At 53.9% G+C, this 19157-nt stretch overlaps 1 protein-coding gene across 1 annotated transcript; it reads left to right on the top strand.

The window, feature by feature from the left end:
* Positions 1-15523: 15523 nt before the first annotated feature.
* On the top strand, positions 15524-18544 carry LOC123761863 (MAGE-like protein 2). Its single transcript, XM_069330604.1, has 2 exons — positions 15524-16118; positions 17085-18544. Exons 1-2 carry the CDS (start codon positions 15524-15526, stop codon positions 18542-18544), a joined length of 2055 nt encoding a protein of 684 aa, XP_069186705.1.
* Positions 18545-19157: the final 613 nt, after the last annotated feature.

The following is a 19157-nucleotide window of genomic DNA, read 5'->3' as shown; positions in this document are numbered from 1 at the left end:
CTGACATCTGTCCCCTCCTGGTACACTCTGGGTCACGCTGACACTTGTCTCCTACTCCTGAAACACCCTGGGTCACGCTGACACCTGTCTCCTCCTCCTGGTACACTCTGGGTCACGCTGACACCTGTCTCCTCCTCCTGGTACACTCTGGGTCACGCTGACACCTCTCCCCTCCTCCTGGTACACTCTGGGTCACGCTGACATCTGTCCCCTCCTGGTACACTCTGGGTCACGCTGACACCTCTCCCCTCCTCTCCTGGTACACTCTGGGTCACGCTGACATCTGTCCCCTCCTGGTACACTCTGGGTCACGCTGACACTTGTCTCCTACTCCTGAAACACCCTGGGTCACGCTGACACCTGTCTCCTCCTCCTGGTACACTCTGGGTCACGCTGACACCTGTCTCCTCCTCCTGGTACACTCTGGGTCACGCTGACACCTCTCCCCTCCTCCTGGTACACTCTGGGTCACGCTGACATCTGTCCCCTCCTGGTACACTCTGGGTCACGCTGACACTTGTCTCCTACTCCTGAAACACCCTGGGTCACGCTGACACCTGTCCTCTCCTCATGGTACACCCTGGGTCACGCTGACACCTGTCCTCTCCTCCTGGTACACTCTGGATCACGCTGACACCTGTCCTCTCCTCCTGGTACACCCTGGGTCACGCTGACACCTGTCCTCTCCTCCTGGTACACCCTGGGTCACGCTGAGACCTGTTCTCTCCTCCTGGTACACTCTGGGTCACGCTGACACCTGTCCTCTCCTCCTGGTACACCCTGGGTCACGCTGACACCTGTCCCCTCCTGGTACACTCTGGGTCACGCTGACACGTGTCCCCTCCTGGTACACTCTGGGTCACGCTGACACCAGTCCTCTCCTCCTGGTACACCCTGGGTCACGCTGACACCTGTCCCCTCCTGGTACACTCTGGGTCACGCTGACACCTGTCTCCTCCTCCTGGTACACTCTGGGTCACGCTGACACCTGTCCCCTCCTGGTACACTCTGGGTCACGCTGACACCTGTCCCCTCCTGGTACACTCTGGGTCACGCTGACACCTGTCCTCTCCTCCTGGTACACCCTGGGTCACGCTGACACCTGTCCCCTCCTGGTACACTCTGGGTCACGCTGACACCTGTCTCCTCCTCCTGGTACACTCTGGGTCACGCTGACACCTGTCTCCTCCTGGTACACTCTGGGTCACGCTGACACCTGTCTCCTCCTCCTGGTACACTCTGGGTCACGCTGACATCTGTCCCCTCCTGGTACACTCTGGGTCACGCTGACACCTGTCCCCTACTGGTACACTCTGGGTCACGCTGACACCTGTCCCCTCCTCCTGGTACACTCTGGGTCACGCTGACATCTGTACCCTCCTGGTACACTCTGGGTCACGCTGACACTTGTCTCCTACTCCTGAAACACCCTGGGTCACGCTGACACCTGTCTCCTCCTCCTCCTGGTACACTCTGGGTCACGCTGACACCTCTCCCCTCCTCTTGGTACACTCTGGGTCACGCTGACATCTGTCCCCTCCTGGTACACTCTGGGTCACGCTGACACTTGTCTCCTACCTCTGAAACACCCTGGGTCACGCTGAAACCTGTCTCCTCCTCCTGGTACACTCTGGGTCACGCTGACACCTGTCTCCTCCTCCTGGTACACTCTGGGTCACGCTGACACCTCTCCCCTCCTCCTGGTACACTCTGGGTCACGCTGACATCTGTCCCCTCCTGGTACACTCTGGGTCACGCTGACACCTCTCCCCTCCTCTCCTGGTACACTCTGGGTCACGCTGACATCTGTCCCCTCCTGGTACACTCTGGGTCACGCTGACACTTGTCTCCTACTCCTGAAACACCCTGGGTCACGCTGACACCTGTCTCCTCCTCCTGGTACACTCTGGGTCACGCTGACACCTGTCTCCTCCTCCTGGTACACTCTGGGTCACGCTGACACCTCTCCCCTCCTCCTGGTACACTCTGGGTAACGCTGACATCTGTCCCCTCCTGGTACACTCTGGGTCACGCTGACACTTGTCTCCTACTCCTGAAACACCCTGGGTCACGCTGACACCTGTCCTTTCCTCCTGGTACACCCTGGGTCACGCTGACACCTGTTCTCTCCTCCTGGTACACTCTGGGTCACGCTGACACCTGTCCTCTCCTCCTGGTACACCCTGGGTCACGCTGACACCTGTCCCCTCCTGGTACACTCTGGGTCACGCTGACACGTGTCCCCTCCTGGTACACTCTGGGTCACGCTGACACCAGTCCTCTCCTCCTGGTACACCCTGGGTCACGCTGACACCTGTCCCCTCCTGGTACACTCTGGGTCACGCTGACACCTGTCTCCTCCTGGTACACCCTGGGTCACGCTGACATCTGTCCCCTCCTCCTGGTACACTCTGGGTCACGCTGACACCTGTCCCCTCCTGGTACACTCTGGGTCACGCTGACACCTGTCTCCTCCTGGTACACTCTGGGTCACGCTGACATCTGTCCCCTCCTCCTGGTACACCCTGGGTCACGCTGACACCTGTCCTCTCCTCCTGGTACACCCTGGGTCACGCTGACACCTGTCCTCTCCTCCTGGTACATCCTGGGTCACGCTGACACCTGTCCTCTTCTCCTGGTACACCCTGGGTCACGCTGACACCTGTCCTCTCCTCCTGGTACACTCTGGGACACGCTGACACCTGTCCTCTCCTCCTGGTACACCCTGGGTCACGCTGACACCTGTCCCCTCCTGGTACACTCTGGGTCACGCTGACACTTGTCTCCTCCTGGTACACCCTGGGTCACTCTGACACCTCTCCTCTCCTCCTGGTACACTCTGGGTCACGCTGACACCTGTCTCCTCTGGGTCACGCTGACACCTGTCTCCTCTTGCTCACGCTGACACCTGTCCTCTTTTGGTACACTCTGGGTCACGCTGACATCTGTCCCATCCTCCTGGTACACCCTGAGTCACGCTGACACCTGTCCCCTCCTGGTACACTCTGGATCACGCTGACACCTGTCCTCTCCTCCTGGTACACCCTGGGTCACGCTGACACCTGTCCTCTCCTCCTGGTACACCCTGGGTCACGCTGACACCTGTCCTCTCCTCCTGGTACACTCTGGGTCACGCTGACACCTGTCCTCTCCTCCTGGTACACCCTGGGTCACGCTGACACCTGTCCCCTCCTGGTACACTCTGGGTCACGCTGACACGTGTCCCCTCCTGGTACACTCTGGGTAACGCTGACACCTGTCCTCTCCTGGTACACTCTGGGTCAAGCTGACACCTGTCCCCTCCTGGTACACTCTGGGTCACGCTGACACCTGTCCCCTCCTGGTACACTCTGGGTCACGCTGACACCTGTCCCCTCCTGGTACACTCTGGGTCACGCTGACACCTGTCCTCTCCTCGTGGTACACCCTGGGTCACGCTGACACCTGTCCTCTCCTCCTGGTACACCCTGGGTCACGCTGACACCTGTCCGCTCCTGGTACACCCTGGGTCACGCTGACACGTGTCCCCTCCTGGTACACTCTGGGTCACGCTGACACCTGTCCTCTCCTCCTGGTACACCCTGGGTCACGCTGACACCTGTCCCCTCCTCCTCCTGGTACACCCTGGGTCACGCTGACACCTGTCCTCTCCTCCTGGTACACCCTGGGTCACGCTGACACCTGTCCCCTCCTTCTGGTACACCCTGGGTCACGCTGACACCTGTCCCCTCCTTCTGGTACACCCTGGGTCACGCTGACACCTGTCCCCTCCTCCTCCTGGTACACCCTGGGTCACGCTGACACCTGTCCCCTCCTTCTGGTACACCCTGGGTCACGCTGACACCTGTCCTCTCCTCCTGGTACACTCTGGGTCACGCTGACACCTGTCCCCTCCTTCTGGTACACCCTGGGTCACGCTGACACCTGTCCTCTCCTCCTGGTACACCCTGGGTCACGCTGACACCTGTCCCCTCCTTCTGGTACACCCTGGGTCACGCTGACACCTGTCCTCTCCTCCTGGTACACCCTGGGTCACGCTGACACCTGTCCCCTCCTCCTGGTACACCCTGGGTCACGCTGACACCTGTTTCTTCCTGGTACACCCTGGGACACGCTGACACCTGTCCTCTCCTCCTGGTACATTCTGGGTCACGCTGACACCTGTCCTCTCCTCCTGGTACATTCTGGGTCACGCTGACACCTGTCTCCTCCTCCTGGTACATCCTGGGTCACGCTGACACCTGTCCTCTCCTCCTGGTACACTCTGGGTCACGCTGACACCTGTCCTCTCCTCCTGGTACACCCTGGGTCACGCTGACACTTGTCTCCTCCTGGTACACCCTGGGTCACTCTGACACCTGTCCTCTCCTCCTGGTACACTCTGGGTCACGCTGACACCTGTCTCCTCTGGGTCACGCTGACACCTGTCTCCTCTTGCTCACGCTGACACCTGTCCTCTTTTGGTACACTCTGGGTCACGCTGACATCTGTCCCATCCTCCTGGTACACCCTGAGTCACGCTGACACCTGTCCCCTCCTGGTACACTCTGGATCACGCTGACACCTGTCCTCTCCTCCTGGTACACCCTGGGTCACGCTGACACCTGTCCTCTCCTCCTGGTACACCCTGGGTCACGCTGACACCTGTCCTCTCCTCCTGGTACACTCTGGGTCACGCTGACACCTGTCCTCTCCTCCTGGTACACCCTGGGTCACGCTGACACCTGTCCCCTCCTGGTACACTCTGGGTCACGCTGACACGTGTCCCCTCCTGGTACACTCTGGGTCACGCTGACACCAGTCCTCTCCTCCTGGTACACCCTGGGTCACGCTGACACCTGTCCCCTCCTGGTACACTCTGGGTCACGCTGACACCTGTCTCCTCCTCCTGGTACACTCTGGGTCACGCTGACACCTGTCCCCTCCTGGTACACTCTGGGTCACGCTGACACCTGTCCCCTCCTGGTACACTCTGGGTCACGCTGACACCTGTCCTCTCCTCCTGGTACACCCTGGGTCACGCTGACACCTGTCCCCTCCTGGTACACTCTGGGTCACGCTGACACCTGTCCCCTCCTGGTACACTCTGGGTCACGCTGACACCTGTCCTCTCCTCGTGGTACACCCTGGGTCACGCTGACACCTGTCCCCTCCTGGTACACCCTGGGTCACGCTGACACCTGTCCCCACTTGGTACACTCTGTGTCACGCTGACACCTGTCCCCTCCTGGTACACTCTGGGTCACGCTGACAACTGTCCTCTCCTCGTGGTACACTCTGGGTCACGCTGACACGTGTCCCCTCCTGGTACACTCTGGGTAACGCTGACACCTGTCCTCTCCTGGTACACTCTGGGTCACGCTGACACCTGTCCCCTCCTGGTACACTCTGGGTCACGCTGACACCTGTCCCCTCCTGGTACACTCTGGGTCACGCTGACACCTGTCCCCTCCTGGTACACTCTGGGTCACGCTGACACCTGTCCTCTCCTCGTGGTACACCCTGGGTCACGCTGACACCTGTCCTCTCCTCCTGGTACACCCTGGGTCACGCTGACACCTGTCCGCTCCTGGTACACCCTGGGTCACGCTGACACGTGTCCCCTCCTGGTACACTCTGGGTCACGCTGACACCTGTCCTCTCCCCCCTGGTACACCCTGGGTCACGCTGACACCTGTCCCCTCCTCCTCCTGGTACACCCTGGGTCACGCTGACACCTGTCCTCTCCTCCTGGTACACCCTGGGTCACGCTGACACCTGTCCCCTCCTTCTGGTACACCCTGGGTCACGCTGACACCTGTCCCCTCCTTCTGGTACACCCTGGGTCACGCTGACACCTGTCCCCTCCTCCTTCTGGTACACCCTGGGTCACGCTGACACCTGTCCCCTCCTTCTGGTACACCCTGGGTCACGCTGACACCTGTCCTCTCCTCCTGGTACACTCTGGGTCACGCTGACACCTGTCCCCTCCTTCTGGTACACCCTGGGTCACGCTGACACCTGTCCTCTCCTCCTGGTACACCCTGGGTCACGCTGACACCTGTCCCCTCCTTCTGGTACACCCTGGGTCACGCTGACACCTGTCCTCTCATCCTGGTACACCCTGGGTCACGCTGACACCTGTCCCCTCCTCCTGGTACACCCTGGGTCACGCTGACACCTGTTTCTTCCTGGTACACCCTGGGACACGCTGACACCTGTCCTCTCCTCCTGGTACATTCTGGGTCACGCTGACACCTGTCCTCTCCTCCTGGTACATTCTGGGTCACGCTGACACCTGTCTCCTCCTCCTGGTACATCCTGGGTCACGCTGACACCTGTCCTCTCCTCCTGGTACACTCTGGGTCACGCTGACACCTGTCCCCTCCTCCTGGTACACCCTGGGTCACGCTGACACCTGTCCTCTCCTGGTACACTCTGGGTCACGCTGACACCTGTCCTCTTCTCCTGGTACACTCTGGGTCTCGCTGACATCTGTCCTCTGCTCCTGGTACACCCTGGGTCACGCTGACACATGTCTCCTCCTGGTACACTCTGGGTCACGCTGACACCTGTCCTCTCCTCCTGGTACACCCTGGGTCACGCTGACACCTGTCTCCTCCTGGTACACTGTGGGTCACGCTGACATCTGTCCTCTCCTCCTGGTACACCCTGGGTCACGCTGACACCTGTCCTCTCCTCCTGGTATACCCTGGGTCACGCTGACACCTGTCCTCTCCCCCTGGTACACTCTGGGTCATGCTGACATCTGTCCTCTCCTCCTGGTACACTCTGGGTCACGCTGACACCTGTCCCCTCCTCCTGGTACACTCTGGGTCACGCTGACATCTGTCCCCTCCTCCTGGTACACCCTGGGTTACGCTGACACCTGTCCTCTCCTCCTGGTACACCCTGGGTCACGCTGACACCTGTCCCCTCCTGGTACACCCTGGGTCACGCTGACACCTGTCCTCTCCTGGTACACCCTGGGTCACGCTGACACATGTCTCCTCCTGGTACACTCTGGGTCACGCTGACACCTGTCTCCTCCTCCTGGTACACTCTGGGTCACGCTGACACCTGTCCCCTCCTGGTACACCCTGGGTCACGCTGCCACCTGTCTCCTACTGGTACACTCTGGGTCACGCTGACACCTGTCTCCTCCTGGTACACCCTGGGTCACGCTGACATCTGTCCCCTCCTCCTGGTACACCCTGGGTCACGCTGACACCTGTCTCCTCCTGGTACACTCTGGGTCACGCTGACACCTGTCTCCTCCTGGTACACCCTGGGTCACGCTGACATCTGTCCCCTCCTCCTGGTACACTCTGGGTCACGCTGACACCTGTCCCCTCCTGGTACACTCTGGGTCACGCTGACACCTGTCTCCTCCTGGTACACTCTGGGTCACGCTGACATCTGTCCCCTCCTCCTGGTACACCCTGGGTCACGCTGACACCTGTCCTCTCCTCCTGGTACACCCTGGGTCACGCTGACACCTGTCCTCTCCTCCTGGTACATCCTGGGTCACGCTGACACCTGTCCTCTTCTCCTGGTACACCCTGGGTCACGCTGACACCTGTCCTCTCCTCCTGGTACACTCTGGGTCACGCTGACACCTGTCCTCTCCTCCTGGTACACCCTGGGTCACGCTGACACCTGTCCCCTCCTGGTACACTCTGGGTCACGCTGACACTTGTCTCCTCCTGGTACACCCTGGGTCACTCTGACACCTGTCCTATCCTCCTGGTACACTCTGGGTCACGCTGACACCTGTCTCTTCTGGGTCACGCTGACACCTGTCTCCTCTTGCTCACGCTGACACCTGTCCTCTTTTGGTACACTCTGGGTCACGCTGACACCTGTCCCATCCTCCTGGTACACCCTGAGTCACGCTGACACCTGTCCCCTCCTGGTACACTCTGGGTCACGCTGACACCTGTCCCCTCCTCCTGGTACACCCTGAGTCACGCTGACACCTGTCCCCTCCTCCTGGTACACTCTGGGTCACGCTGACACCTGTCCTCTCCTGGTACACTCTGGGTCACGCTGACACCTGTCCCCTCCTGGTACACTCTGGGTCACGCTGACACCTGTCCCCTCCTCCTGGTACACTCTGGGTCACGCTGACACCTGTCCCCTCCTGGTACACTCTGGGTCACGCTGACACCTGTCTCCTACTCCTGGTACACTCTGGGTCACGCTGACACCTGTCCTCTCTTCTTGGTACACTCTGGGTCACGCTGACACTTGTCCCTTCCTGGTACACCCTGGGTCACGCTGACACCTGTCCCCTCCTGGTACACTCTGGGTCATGCTTACACCTGTCCCCTCCTGGTACACCCTGGGTCACGCTGACACCTGTCCCCTCCTGGTACACTCTGGGTCACGCTGACACCTGTCCCCTCCTGGTACACTCTGGGTCACGCTGACACCTGTCCCCTCCTCCTGTTACACTCTGGGTCACGCTGACACCTGTCCCCTCCTGGTACACTCTGGGTCACGCTGACACCTGTCCTCTACTCCTGGTACACTCTGGGTCACGCTGACACCTGTCCTCTCCTCCTGGTACACCCTGGGTCACGCTGACACCTGTCCTCTCCTCCTGGTACACCCTGGGTCACGCTGACACCTGTCCTTTCCTCTTGGTACACTCTGGGTCACGCTGACACCTGTATTCTCCTAATTGTACTCACCTAGTTGTGCTTGCGGGGGTTGAGCTCTGGCTCCTTGGTCCCGCCTCTCAACTGTCAATCAACTGGTGTACAGATTCCTGAGCCTACTGGGCTCTATCATATCTACATTTGAAACTGTGTATGGAGTCAGCCTCCACCACATCACTTCCTAGTGCATTCCATTTATTAACCACTCTCTCACTGAAAAAATTCTTTGTAATTGTTATGGCCCTCTCGGGACGCAACGGGGTCCTTACTCTGATGTTGTTAGAGGAAGATATAATGTATCCGTTCCCAAGCCAGTAGTGGCTATCAAGGGATGAGATCCGTGACGCAAGTAACTTAAAGGGAGTAGGGAAAGAAAGCTAAGAACTTAATATTATAATTATTACCATCACCGTTTAAATATATAAAATAAATGAGTGCACAAGGGGGAGGGGTATTAACACTAGACAAGGGGATTATTCACAAATTAGTCTTCTGCTGAAGACTCTGGATCCAGAAGCTAGGTGCTGAGTCCTTGGTGCTTTCTTCGTGGCCACATAACGAATTATCCAAAGAAGTTGAGCCTACCCTGGCCACAGGTCAGCCAAAACACAGGTCCACTGGGGGCACCGTCGTGGAGGCCGTCAACCACACGTCCAGCTGGTCTGCTGGCAGGTTCTGAGCCACCAAGGCTGGTACGGCCACTCCACGAACGATATAAGGGATACGCCCTAGACAGGAGCCTCGTGTGATATCACAAATCACCCTCCTGTCCTCAATACCCCAGTGGATGATCGTCTCCAACAGTCGGTCCCTGGTAAATCCTCTTACTGCCACTCCACTGGCAGGCTAACACACCACAGTGTTCTTCCGGGGGGACGACTTCACAACAGCTGCAGCAACGTTCAAGGTATGGAGACTGGCTGCCTTGGGTAGACTGACTCCACTTCCATCACAGCAGTCCCAGGTCGGCTCTGTAAGCAGACATGTCATCAATAACTGGGACACTAAAACACCTCACTTACGGGCTCGGGCACTAACACCTGACGTATCCAGTCCATAGATGGCGCTGTCGTCGGAGCACCACCTCACCAGAGGTCAGGAGCGGCTGTGTTGTGAGCTGCACAGGACTGGAAACTGGCCCTCGTGGCTGGTACACCTTGTCCTCACCAGGTGTCGTCGTCCCTTTGGCGGGGGTTTCGGGAGCTGACCCACAGATGGCGTGATTGTTACTGCTCCGTGCTCGGACGCTGGATCCGGGTTCGTAACAGTAATGTCTCTGTGGCTCATCTGGGTACTAAGTTTCCACCTGTGTCCCCTTGTTCGTGTCCCACCCGTGCTGAAGAGTTTGTCTTTGCCCACCTGTCAATTCCCCTGAGAATTTTGTAGGTGGTTATCATGTCTCCCCTTACTCTTCTGTTTTCCAGGGATGTGAGGTTCAGCTCCTTTAGCCTTTCCTCGTAGCTCATTCCTCTTAGTTCCGGGACGAGCCTGGTGGCATACCGCTGAATCTTCTCTAACTTTGTCTTGTGTTTAGCTAGGTAAGGACTCCAGGCTGGAGCTTCATATTCCAGGATTGGTCTTACATAAGTGGTATACAGGGTTCTGAAAGATTCCTTACACAAGTTTCTAAAGGCAGTTCTTATGTTGGCTAGTCTAGCATATGCCGCTGGTGATATTCTTTTGATGTGGGCCTCTGGGGACAGGTTCGGTGTGATATCAACCCCCAGGTCTTTCTCTCTATTTGACTCTTGCAGGATTTTACCTCCCAGATGATACCTTGTGTTCAGCCTCCTGCTCCCTTCGCCTAATTTCATCACCTTACACTTTCCTGAGTTGAACTTTAGCAGCCATTTTCTAGACCATTCCTCCAGTTTATGCAGGTCATCCTGTAGTCTCTGTCAATCTTCATCCGTCTTGATTCTTCTCATAATTTTTGCATCATCAGCAAACATTGAGAGGAACGAGTCTATATCCTCCGGAAGATCGTTTACATATATTAGAAACAGGATGGGTCCAAGTACTGAGCCCTGTGGGACTCCGCTGGTGACATCTCGCCACTCTGATGTCTCCCCCCTCACAGTTACTCGCTGTTTCCTGTTGCTTAAGTACTCCCTTATCCACTGGAGCACCTTCCCTTCCCTGGGACACCAGAGATGCCGTGGGTGGAAGACTGAGGAGGAACGATGTTTTTAAGACGTACTATTAAGAGTAAAATACCTCGTTTTCGTAGTTTTTGTCCTATTATCTCAAGTATAGGCAAATATTTACGTTCCCATACTGTGCAGTTGTCCAAATAACTTGACAAGCCAAAACCATGTGGAATAATAATTCTCTTAACACGTCTTTTAAAAATGTAAACAAGCGCTTCCTTCAGAGCGTCTTCAAACCATCGCCATCTCTGATGTTATGTATCTTTTTCAAGTCCATTGTAAAAATGTTCATCCAAACTTCGTACTTCACACGGAGGGTTTTCGTATGTGGGTAAAGTTGCAGGTCTACTAGCGAACTGAGTCACTAATCCAATAGTGATTATCCATCCTGTTGTTGAATTCAGGTGGTTCTCCAATATGTATACTGCCAGGGTTACTGCGATAAGATACAACAGCCCGGTTTTTGTAAGGAAAGTTTTCACGATGTAATCTTGCATATGGGTAACGGTCCCACAATCCTTGCACAATTTTACACATTTGTACACTCGTAGCATCAAGATCGTACAATAAACAGTCGTGATTATTGTAGACAGGTAGAGAGGCAAAGTCTCCAACAATAGTCTTGATCTCCACAGCCTTGAATGTCCGAGCTTGAAGTAGATTCTGTCATCCAAGAAGAGGAGGATACCGTAAGAGATCACTCCGGGGAAGCATATATACATCTTTTAGGCTGCGCGTGGAAATACTGCGCACACAAAGGGTTGCCAAGTGTTACTTGCTCTTCCTCTGCATAATCTCATGTTAAACAGTAATTTAACTTCCACTCCGTAGGGTTTTAACTGTTTATACATATCTTCAATAACAGGAAGATAAGTGTTTTCCCAAACTTCATCTCTTCGAACGCAGGTAATCCCAATTCCTGTTGGTATTATAACTCTCATAATTTGAGGAGACTCCTTGATAAAGATAAATACATCTTCCATACCATTCTTGAAGTAGACGAGACGATTAATGGATGTATCTTCTCTTATTCCAGCGAGCAAGTTTCTGTCATCTGATTTTTCTATAATTCCCTGAGCAATGTTATTACTTTCTATAGGTAATCCAATACCATATTGAGTGGCTATAGCAACAATATACGAAAGATTTTCTCCTTTAGAGATATGAATTGTTCCTGGTACTGGCCGATCTTCAGGGATACATCTCTTAAGACTGTACAAGGGTCGGCGAACATTATAAGCGTCAGCATGAGGATATTTCTTGGCTAAGTCTAGGGCCACTCCTCGGGGAACACAGGATATACAGTTCACTCCGTACACAATGCAGGTTTCATTATCACAAAACAATTCGTCTGTTAAATAACCCTTTCAAGTTTTCAGAACGGTGTCTATGGTGAATTTTCTTCATCGTAAGGAAGAAAATTAAATTTCTTGAATTCAAATTCACCGAATTCAAACTGTGATTGGTTGCCCATTTCCTCTACAAATCCAATTTGTAGAGGAAATATTTCATATATAATAAATACAATTGCTTGTTGAATAGCTTAATATGTTTAATTCTATATAAGACTGTAGTAGGAATATGTTTACGAGTTCTTGAATACCTGTATATGATTTCTCGAATAAGTGTATATGTTATAATAAACTTGATGTCTCTTCTAAATAAGATTTCTTTATCCTTAATAGAATAATCTGATTATTACATTGGGGACTAAAACAAGTATGATTACTTAAACAAGTATGATTACTTAAACAAGTATGATTGCCACTGAATAATGAGACGTTGTGGTAAGTTTAACGGAAATATTGATTAAAATATGACTTGAAAAGTTACCTTTGACCACTGAAGGTGTATTTTTAATTAAGCTGAGTTATGAAAAGATTGCCTTAACATGCTGCTGTAAGTAATGACATGGTGTACTGGCAGGTATCTTTAATTGCATGAAGATATCTTAGAATGAATTATATTGACGTAGTTTTGAAAAAAAATGAAGAATAACTAGTAAATGCTTTGTAGTAAGTCGTTAAGAATTAGTAATGTTACTGTTGTTGTTAAGGATGATCTACTTACTAAATGACAGAAACAATTGGTTTAAGAATTAGTATAAAGATGAATGGAGAACGTGTAAGGGAATGTAATGAACGGGTAAGAACATGTAGCGGAGGGATGGAGGGAGGAAAATTGTAAGAAAGGGTTGAGAGTTAGGCGGAGAACATGTGGGGACGTGTAAAGGGTTGAGAGTTAGGCGGAGAACATGTGGGGACGTGTAAAGGGTTGAGAGAGAGTGTAAGCGTCAGTACCAAGATGTGCGGATAACACACTAGAACATGTAAGTAAGAAAGTGTAGTGAGATGCGCGGCGAACATGTGAGCACTTGTATGGAAAGTAGGAAGGAAGAGTTGGGTATATTTACATATGAGTCAAGCTAAAATATGATACACGGTAATAGTTATTTAAGTCTCATGTAAAATGGGAAGAACTAGAGAATATGAAAGACTAAGTACTGATCTGAACTTAGAGAGAATATGCTATGAACGGGGAAAGAACACAAATTAATAGCTACATTTAAATTTCTTGAGGCTTGGATGAGATGGGGAAGGGGGGGGGCCAGATGGGGCGTGAGGGGGTTAGGGGGGGGGGGAAGATAAGGAGTAAGGCGGGAGAGGGTGATAAAGATAATTACACATGTGCGGTTACATTTGGGTGTTTTACTCTGATAAAGAGTTAGGCTTGAGAGGGGCTTTGATCTGAAATATTTATTTTTGATGATCTAAGGTGGAGGAAAGGAATTGGAGTTCGTTTAATGTCTTAATTATTTTACTAGGGGGAGGGGGTAGGAATGTAGTGGGGGTTAAACCTCAGAGGAATTGATTGACAAAGTTGTAACAGTACAGTAGGAGGAGGACAGTAACAGTACAGTAGGAGGAGGACAGGAGCTGATACTCGGTAACTCTATTTTCTTGACTTACTCAGTTAGAAGTATGACCGCTTTAAGTTATGGGAAAATTGGCTCCGTACTAAAGAACTTGTACAAATGAACTATGGTTCGGGGGCAAGAGCTGGAGCTCGATGAGTAGGTTTCCTTTAAAGTTTGCGGCTTAAACTGGTCTCTGACTATTTTCGGATTTCTACTGGACTCTGAATAATTTAAATCTTTTTACTGAACTTTGCTGAAAATTAGTCTGAAAAATGTTCTCTGATTAATTTCTGTCTTTTTTACAGGTGAAATAGCTGTTAACTCAAACTTACTGCTAAGATGTTTATTTTCCTTAATAAAAATATAGAAATAGCTGTAAGGAAATATGAATGAATAATGAATGAGCGAGGTAAGGATGAAACAGGTAGGGGTGTAAGGCAACAGGTAGAGAGAGGGAGCGAGGTAGGAACAGGTGACGCGGGGGAGGGAGGAGGGGGGGGGGTTAAGGTGACGCGGGGGGGGGGCGGCCAGGTAATTAATGACATCTAATGTAGCCAGATAATGTTACATTTAGTTAAAAAGACATACTTGTTTGTAGGTAAAATTTCTACTTAAAAGAATAAATACCGTCTAAAATATCTGTTTATGACAGTAGAGTTGATTCTCGGTAAGATGGGAGCGGACTCTGCCTTTGTGTTTCCTACAACACGCTTCTATAACTCTCTACAAACTCTAAAATTATTTTTGTCATAAGAATTCTTTAACTACAAATAGGAAATATATAAGGAACACGACACTCCAAAAGCGAATGTGAAAATTTAACTGGAACCCCGGACACGCTAAATGTGAACTTTTAAATTAACTGGAAAACTGACACGCTAAACGAGAATATTCAAAATTAGCGTGTCATCCCTACTACTGGTGAGGTTACTATACCACAGTGTACCAGCATGGTGAGGTTACTATACCACAGTGTACCAGCATGGTGAGGTTACTATACCACAGTGTACCAGCATGGTGAGGTTACTATACCACAGTGTACCAGCATGGTGAGGTTACTATACCACAGTGTACCAGCATGGTGAGGTTACTATACCACAGTGTACCAGCATGGTGAGGTTACTATACCACAGTGTACCAGCATGGTGAGGTTACTATACCACAGTGTACCAGCATGGTGAGGTTACTATACCACAGTGTACCAGCATGGTGTGGTTACTATACCACAGTGTACCAGCATGGTGTGGTTACTATACCACAGTGTACCAGCATGGTGTGGTTACTATACCACAGTGTACCAGCATGGTGAGGTTACTATACCACAGTGTACCAGCATGGTGAGGTTACTATACCACAGTGTACCAGCATGGTGAGGTTACTATACCACAGTGTACCAGCATGGTGAGGTTACTATACCACAGTGTACCAGCATGGTGTGGTTACTATACCACAGTGTACCAGCATGGTGTGGTTACTATACCACAGTGTACCAGCATGGTGTGGTTACTATACCACAGTGTACCAGCATGGTGTGGTTACTATACCACAGTGTACCAGCATGGTGTGGTTACTATACCACAGTGTACCAGCATGGTGTGGTTACTATACCACAGTGTACCAGCATGGTGTGGTTACTATACCACAGTGTACCAGCATGGTGTGGTTACTATACCACAGTGTACCAGCATGGTGTGGTTACTATACCACAGTGTACCAGCATGGTGTGGTTACTATACCACAGTGTACCAGCATGGTGAGGTTACTATACCACAGTGTACCAGCATGGTGTGGTTACTATACCACAGTGTACCAGCATGGTGTGGTTACTTAGCCGCCGACGCCGCCAGCCGCCAGTCGCCAGTCGCCAGTCGCCAGCCGCCAGCCGCCAGCCACCAGTCGCCAGTCGCCAGTCGCCAGTCGCCAGCTGCCAGCCGCCAGTCGCCAGTCGTCAGTCGCCAGTCGCCAGTCGCCAGCCGCCAGCCGCCAGTCGCCAGTCGCCAGTCGCCAGTCGCCAGCCGCCAGTCGCCAGTCGCCAGTCGCCAGTCACCAGCCGCCAGTCACCAGCCGCCAGCAGCCAGTCGCCAGCTGCCAGTCGCCAGCCGCCAGTCACCAGCCGCCAGTCGCCAGTCGCCAGTCACCAGCCGCCAGTCACCAGCCGCCAGCTGCCAGTCGCCAGCCGCCAGTCACCAGCCGCCAGTCGCCAGCCGCGAGTCACCAGCCGCCAGTCGCCAGCCGCCAGTCACCAGCCGCCAGTCACCAGCCACCAGTCACCAGCCGCCAGTCGCCAGCCGCCAGTCGTCAGTCACCAGTCGCCAGTCACCAGCCGCCAGTCACCAGCCGCCAGCCGCCAGTCGTCAGTCGCCAGTCGCCAGTCACCAGCCGCCAGTCACCAGCCGCCAGCCGCCAGTTGTAACACCCAAGACCTCCCCCCCCCCCTTAGAGTTCACACCCAGGGAAGCCTTCTCCAAGAGGTCAGCCCAGATGACCTCCGGATTATCTTGTATGTTGATTAAAAATTCCTGGGTTAGTCTTAGTCAGCATAGTTTCAAGTATGTAATATTTCATGCAAGGAAATTAGACTCCAGATTCTTATGTGTAAACATCCCTGGATCTCCCCCTTTTGGCCAGGTCAGAGGTCAGTCACACACGTAATTAATAACTCCTCTCTTGAAGAGTGTATGGTGAATGTCAAACAAGCTTATTGAAATATTGTTTAAGTGTTTGTGCACGTGTGGCCCGACCCCCCCTAGCATTTCTGACCTGGGTAGCAACAGCAGATCTCCCCCCTCCCCCCTGTGGAGGTTGTATATAGAGGTCCTGTAGGGACTTAGAACGGACAGAGTGCCGGACACCGGGGCCCAGAGAGGGCTGTGAAGAACATCTCAGCCAGGGAGAGACAGGTCTTAAGGTAATGTGTGTGATCTCTGAGGTTTTGTTCCATGTCCAAATTTCTTAACTTTTTTGCCAGTGTTAGAGGAGGATTTATAAGTGGTGATTGACATAATTTTGGTCTCAATAAACTCATGTTAAATTTCCCGTCTGTGTCAATTGTTGAATCCTCTTAGCCTTTTGGATATAGTGGCTGACAACCGTTTCCATAATTAATGACAGTCATAGAAAGTACTCTCCACGTCAAGCAATGTTTCTTGCCTCATTGCTTGATATAGTCTCAATGGTCAAAGGCAGATGGTGGCAGCGTATTTCATCCTGTGTTAGCATCTCCTTGTTGGCAGTGTACTTTGTAGTCCCGGTGTAATCATCATATGTCAGCCCATAACAGTGTTACCAAGTGCAACCAATGGGGAAGTGTTACTCAGGAAAAGTAGTGTTTACATTATTAGTTTAGTGTTCTATTATAGTGGTGTTCCATTATAGTGGTGCATTTTAGTAGTGGTACAAAGGAGCGGTGTTACACAGTCGCCAGCCGCCAGCCGCCAGTCGCCAGTCGCCAGTCGCCAGTCACCAGTCGCCAGCCGTCAGTCACCAGCCGCCAGTCACCAGTCGCCAGTCACCAGTCGCCAGCCGTCAGTCACCAGCCGTCAGTCACCAGCCGCCAGTCACCAGTCGCCAGTCACCAGTCGCCAGTCGCCAGCCGCCAGTCACCAGCCGCCAGTCACCAGTCGCCAGTCACCAGTCGCCAGTCGCCAGCCGCCAGTCACCAGCCGCCAGTCACCAGCCGCCAGTCACCAGCCGCCACTCACCAGTCGCCAGCCGCCAGTCGCCAGCCGCCAGTCACCAGCCGCCAGTCACCAGTCGCCAGTCGCCAGGCGCCAGCCGCCAGTCACCAGTCGCCAGCCGCCCAGCCGCCAGTCGCCAGCCGCCAGTCGCCAGCCGCCAGTCACCAGCCGCCAGTCACCAGCCGCCAGTCACCAGCCGCCAGTCACCAGCCGCCAGTCGCCAGTCGCCAGCCGCCAGTCGCCAGTCGCCAGCCGCCAGTCACCAGCCGCCAGTCGCCAGCCGCCAGTCGCCAGCCGCCAGTCGCCAGTCGCCAGTCGCCAGTCGCCAGCCGCCAGTCACCAGCCGCCAGTCGCCAGCCGCCAGTCGCCAGCCGCCAGTCGCCAGCCGCCAGTCACCAGCCGCCAGTCGCCAGCCGCCAATCGCCAGCTGCCAGTCGCCAGCCGCCAGTCGCCAGCCGCCAGCTGCCAGTCGCCAGCCACCAGCCGCCAGTCGCCAGCCGCCAGCTGCCAGTCGCCAGCCGCCAGCTGCCAGTCGCCAGCCGGCAGTCGCCAGCTGCCAGTCGCCAGCCACCAGCTGCCAGTCGCCAGCTGCCAATCGCCAGTCGCCAGCCACCAGCCGCCAGTCGCCAGCCACCAGCCGCCTGTCGCCAGCCGCCAGCTGCCAGTCGCCAGCCGCCAGCTGCCAGTCGCCAGCCGCCAGCCGCCAGTCGCCAGCCGCCAGCCACCAGCCGCCAGTCGCCAGCCGCCAGCTGCCAGTCGCCAGCCGCCAGTCGCCAGCTACCAGTCGCCAGCCGCCAGTCGCCAGCCGCCAGCCGCCAGTCGCCAGCCACCAGCCGCCAGTCGCCAGCCGCCAGTCGCCAGCCGCCAGCTGCCAGTCGCCAGCCGCCTGCTGCCAGTCGCCAGCCGCCAGCCGCCAGTCGCCAGCCGCCAGCTGCCAGTCGCCAGCCACCAGTCGCCAGCCGCCAGCTGCCAGTCGCCAGCCACCAGCCGCCAGTCGCCAGCCGCCAGCCGCCAGTCGCCAGTCGCCAACCGCTCCGCCTCACTACACTACGTGACGTCACCCGCCCGCCAAACCCTTACCGGCCGTCTCCTTATCTGCCAGTGTGTGTACACGAGACAACACCCGCCGTGAGTGTAGTGTATAAAGATTATCATTGAAGGATTACCAGTTAAACAATCAGCATGTGACCCGCAGAGGCTCAAAGCAGTCATAGAACAACAAATGGAAACCATCTCAAGACCCACAACGACTCACATCTTCACAGACGGATCAGTTGATCAAGAAAGAGGTTCTGCTGGGCAGCAGTTTACACTACCAACCATGAAGCTTACTGGAGCATGAATAGTGGGTGCTCAACATTGTAAACAGAATTATATGCCCTGAAGGAGGCCATAAACTATACAATTGAGAATAATTTACATGACGTCATCATTCATACCGACGCTAAATCTTCGCTCCAGGCATTGTTATCCAGTCAGCACAGAGATAATATGCAACTAACTCATCACAGTAATCCTACATATAGATACCACACAGATATACACGCATACACCTGACGGTGTGTGTGTGTGTTTATCTGTGTGGGTATCACAGTATTACACTCGTCTGTGAATGTGAGCTTCACATACACCACACATTTAATTATTGTGTGACATAAGTATTGTGCATGATTGTTGACTGTCCCATTGACAGTGGCATTGTTGATTTACTGTGCATCATTATTGCCCGAGTATCTTTTTTGGAACTGCTGTGACATCGCTACTATTAGAT

The sequence above is a fragment of the Procambarus clarkii genome, chromosome 24 (genome assembly GCF_040958095.1).
Source record: "Procambarus clarkii isolate CNS0578487 chromosome 24, FALCON_Pclarkii_2.0, whole genome shotgun sequence".
Lineage (NCBI taxonomy): Eukaryota > Metazoa > Arthropoda > Malacostraca > Decapoda > Cambaridae > Procambarus > Procambarus clarkii.
This window is presented reverse-complemented; position numbering and strand designations above follow the sequence as displayed.

Excerpts from the sequence above, each read along its gene's own strand:
- LOC123761863 (XM_069330604.1), top strand. The coding sequence starts at position 15,524 with ATGGTGTGGTTACTTAGCCGCCGACGCCGCCAGCCGCCAGTCGCCAGT. Across the intron at positions 16,119-17,084 it reads CCAGCCGCCAGCCGCCAGTT|TGGTGCATTTTAGTAGTGGT; the intron begins GTAACACCCAAG and ends GTTCCATTATAG.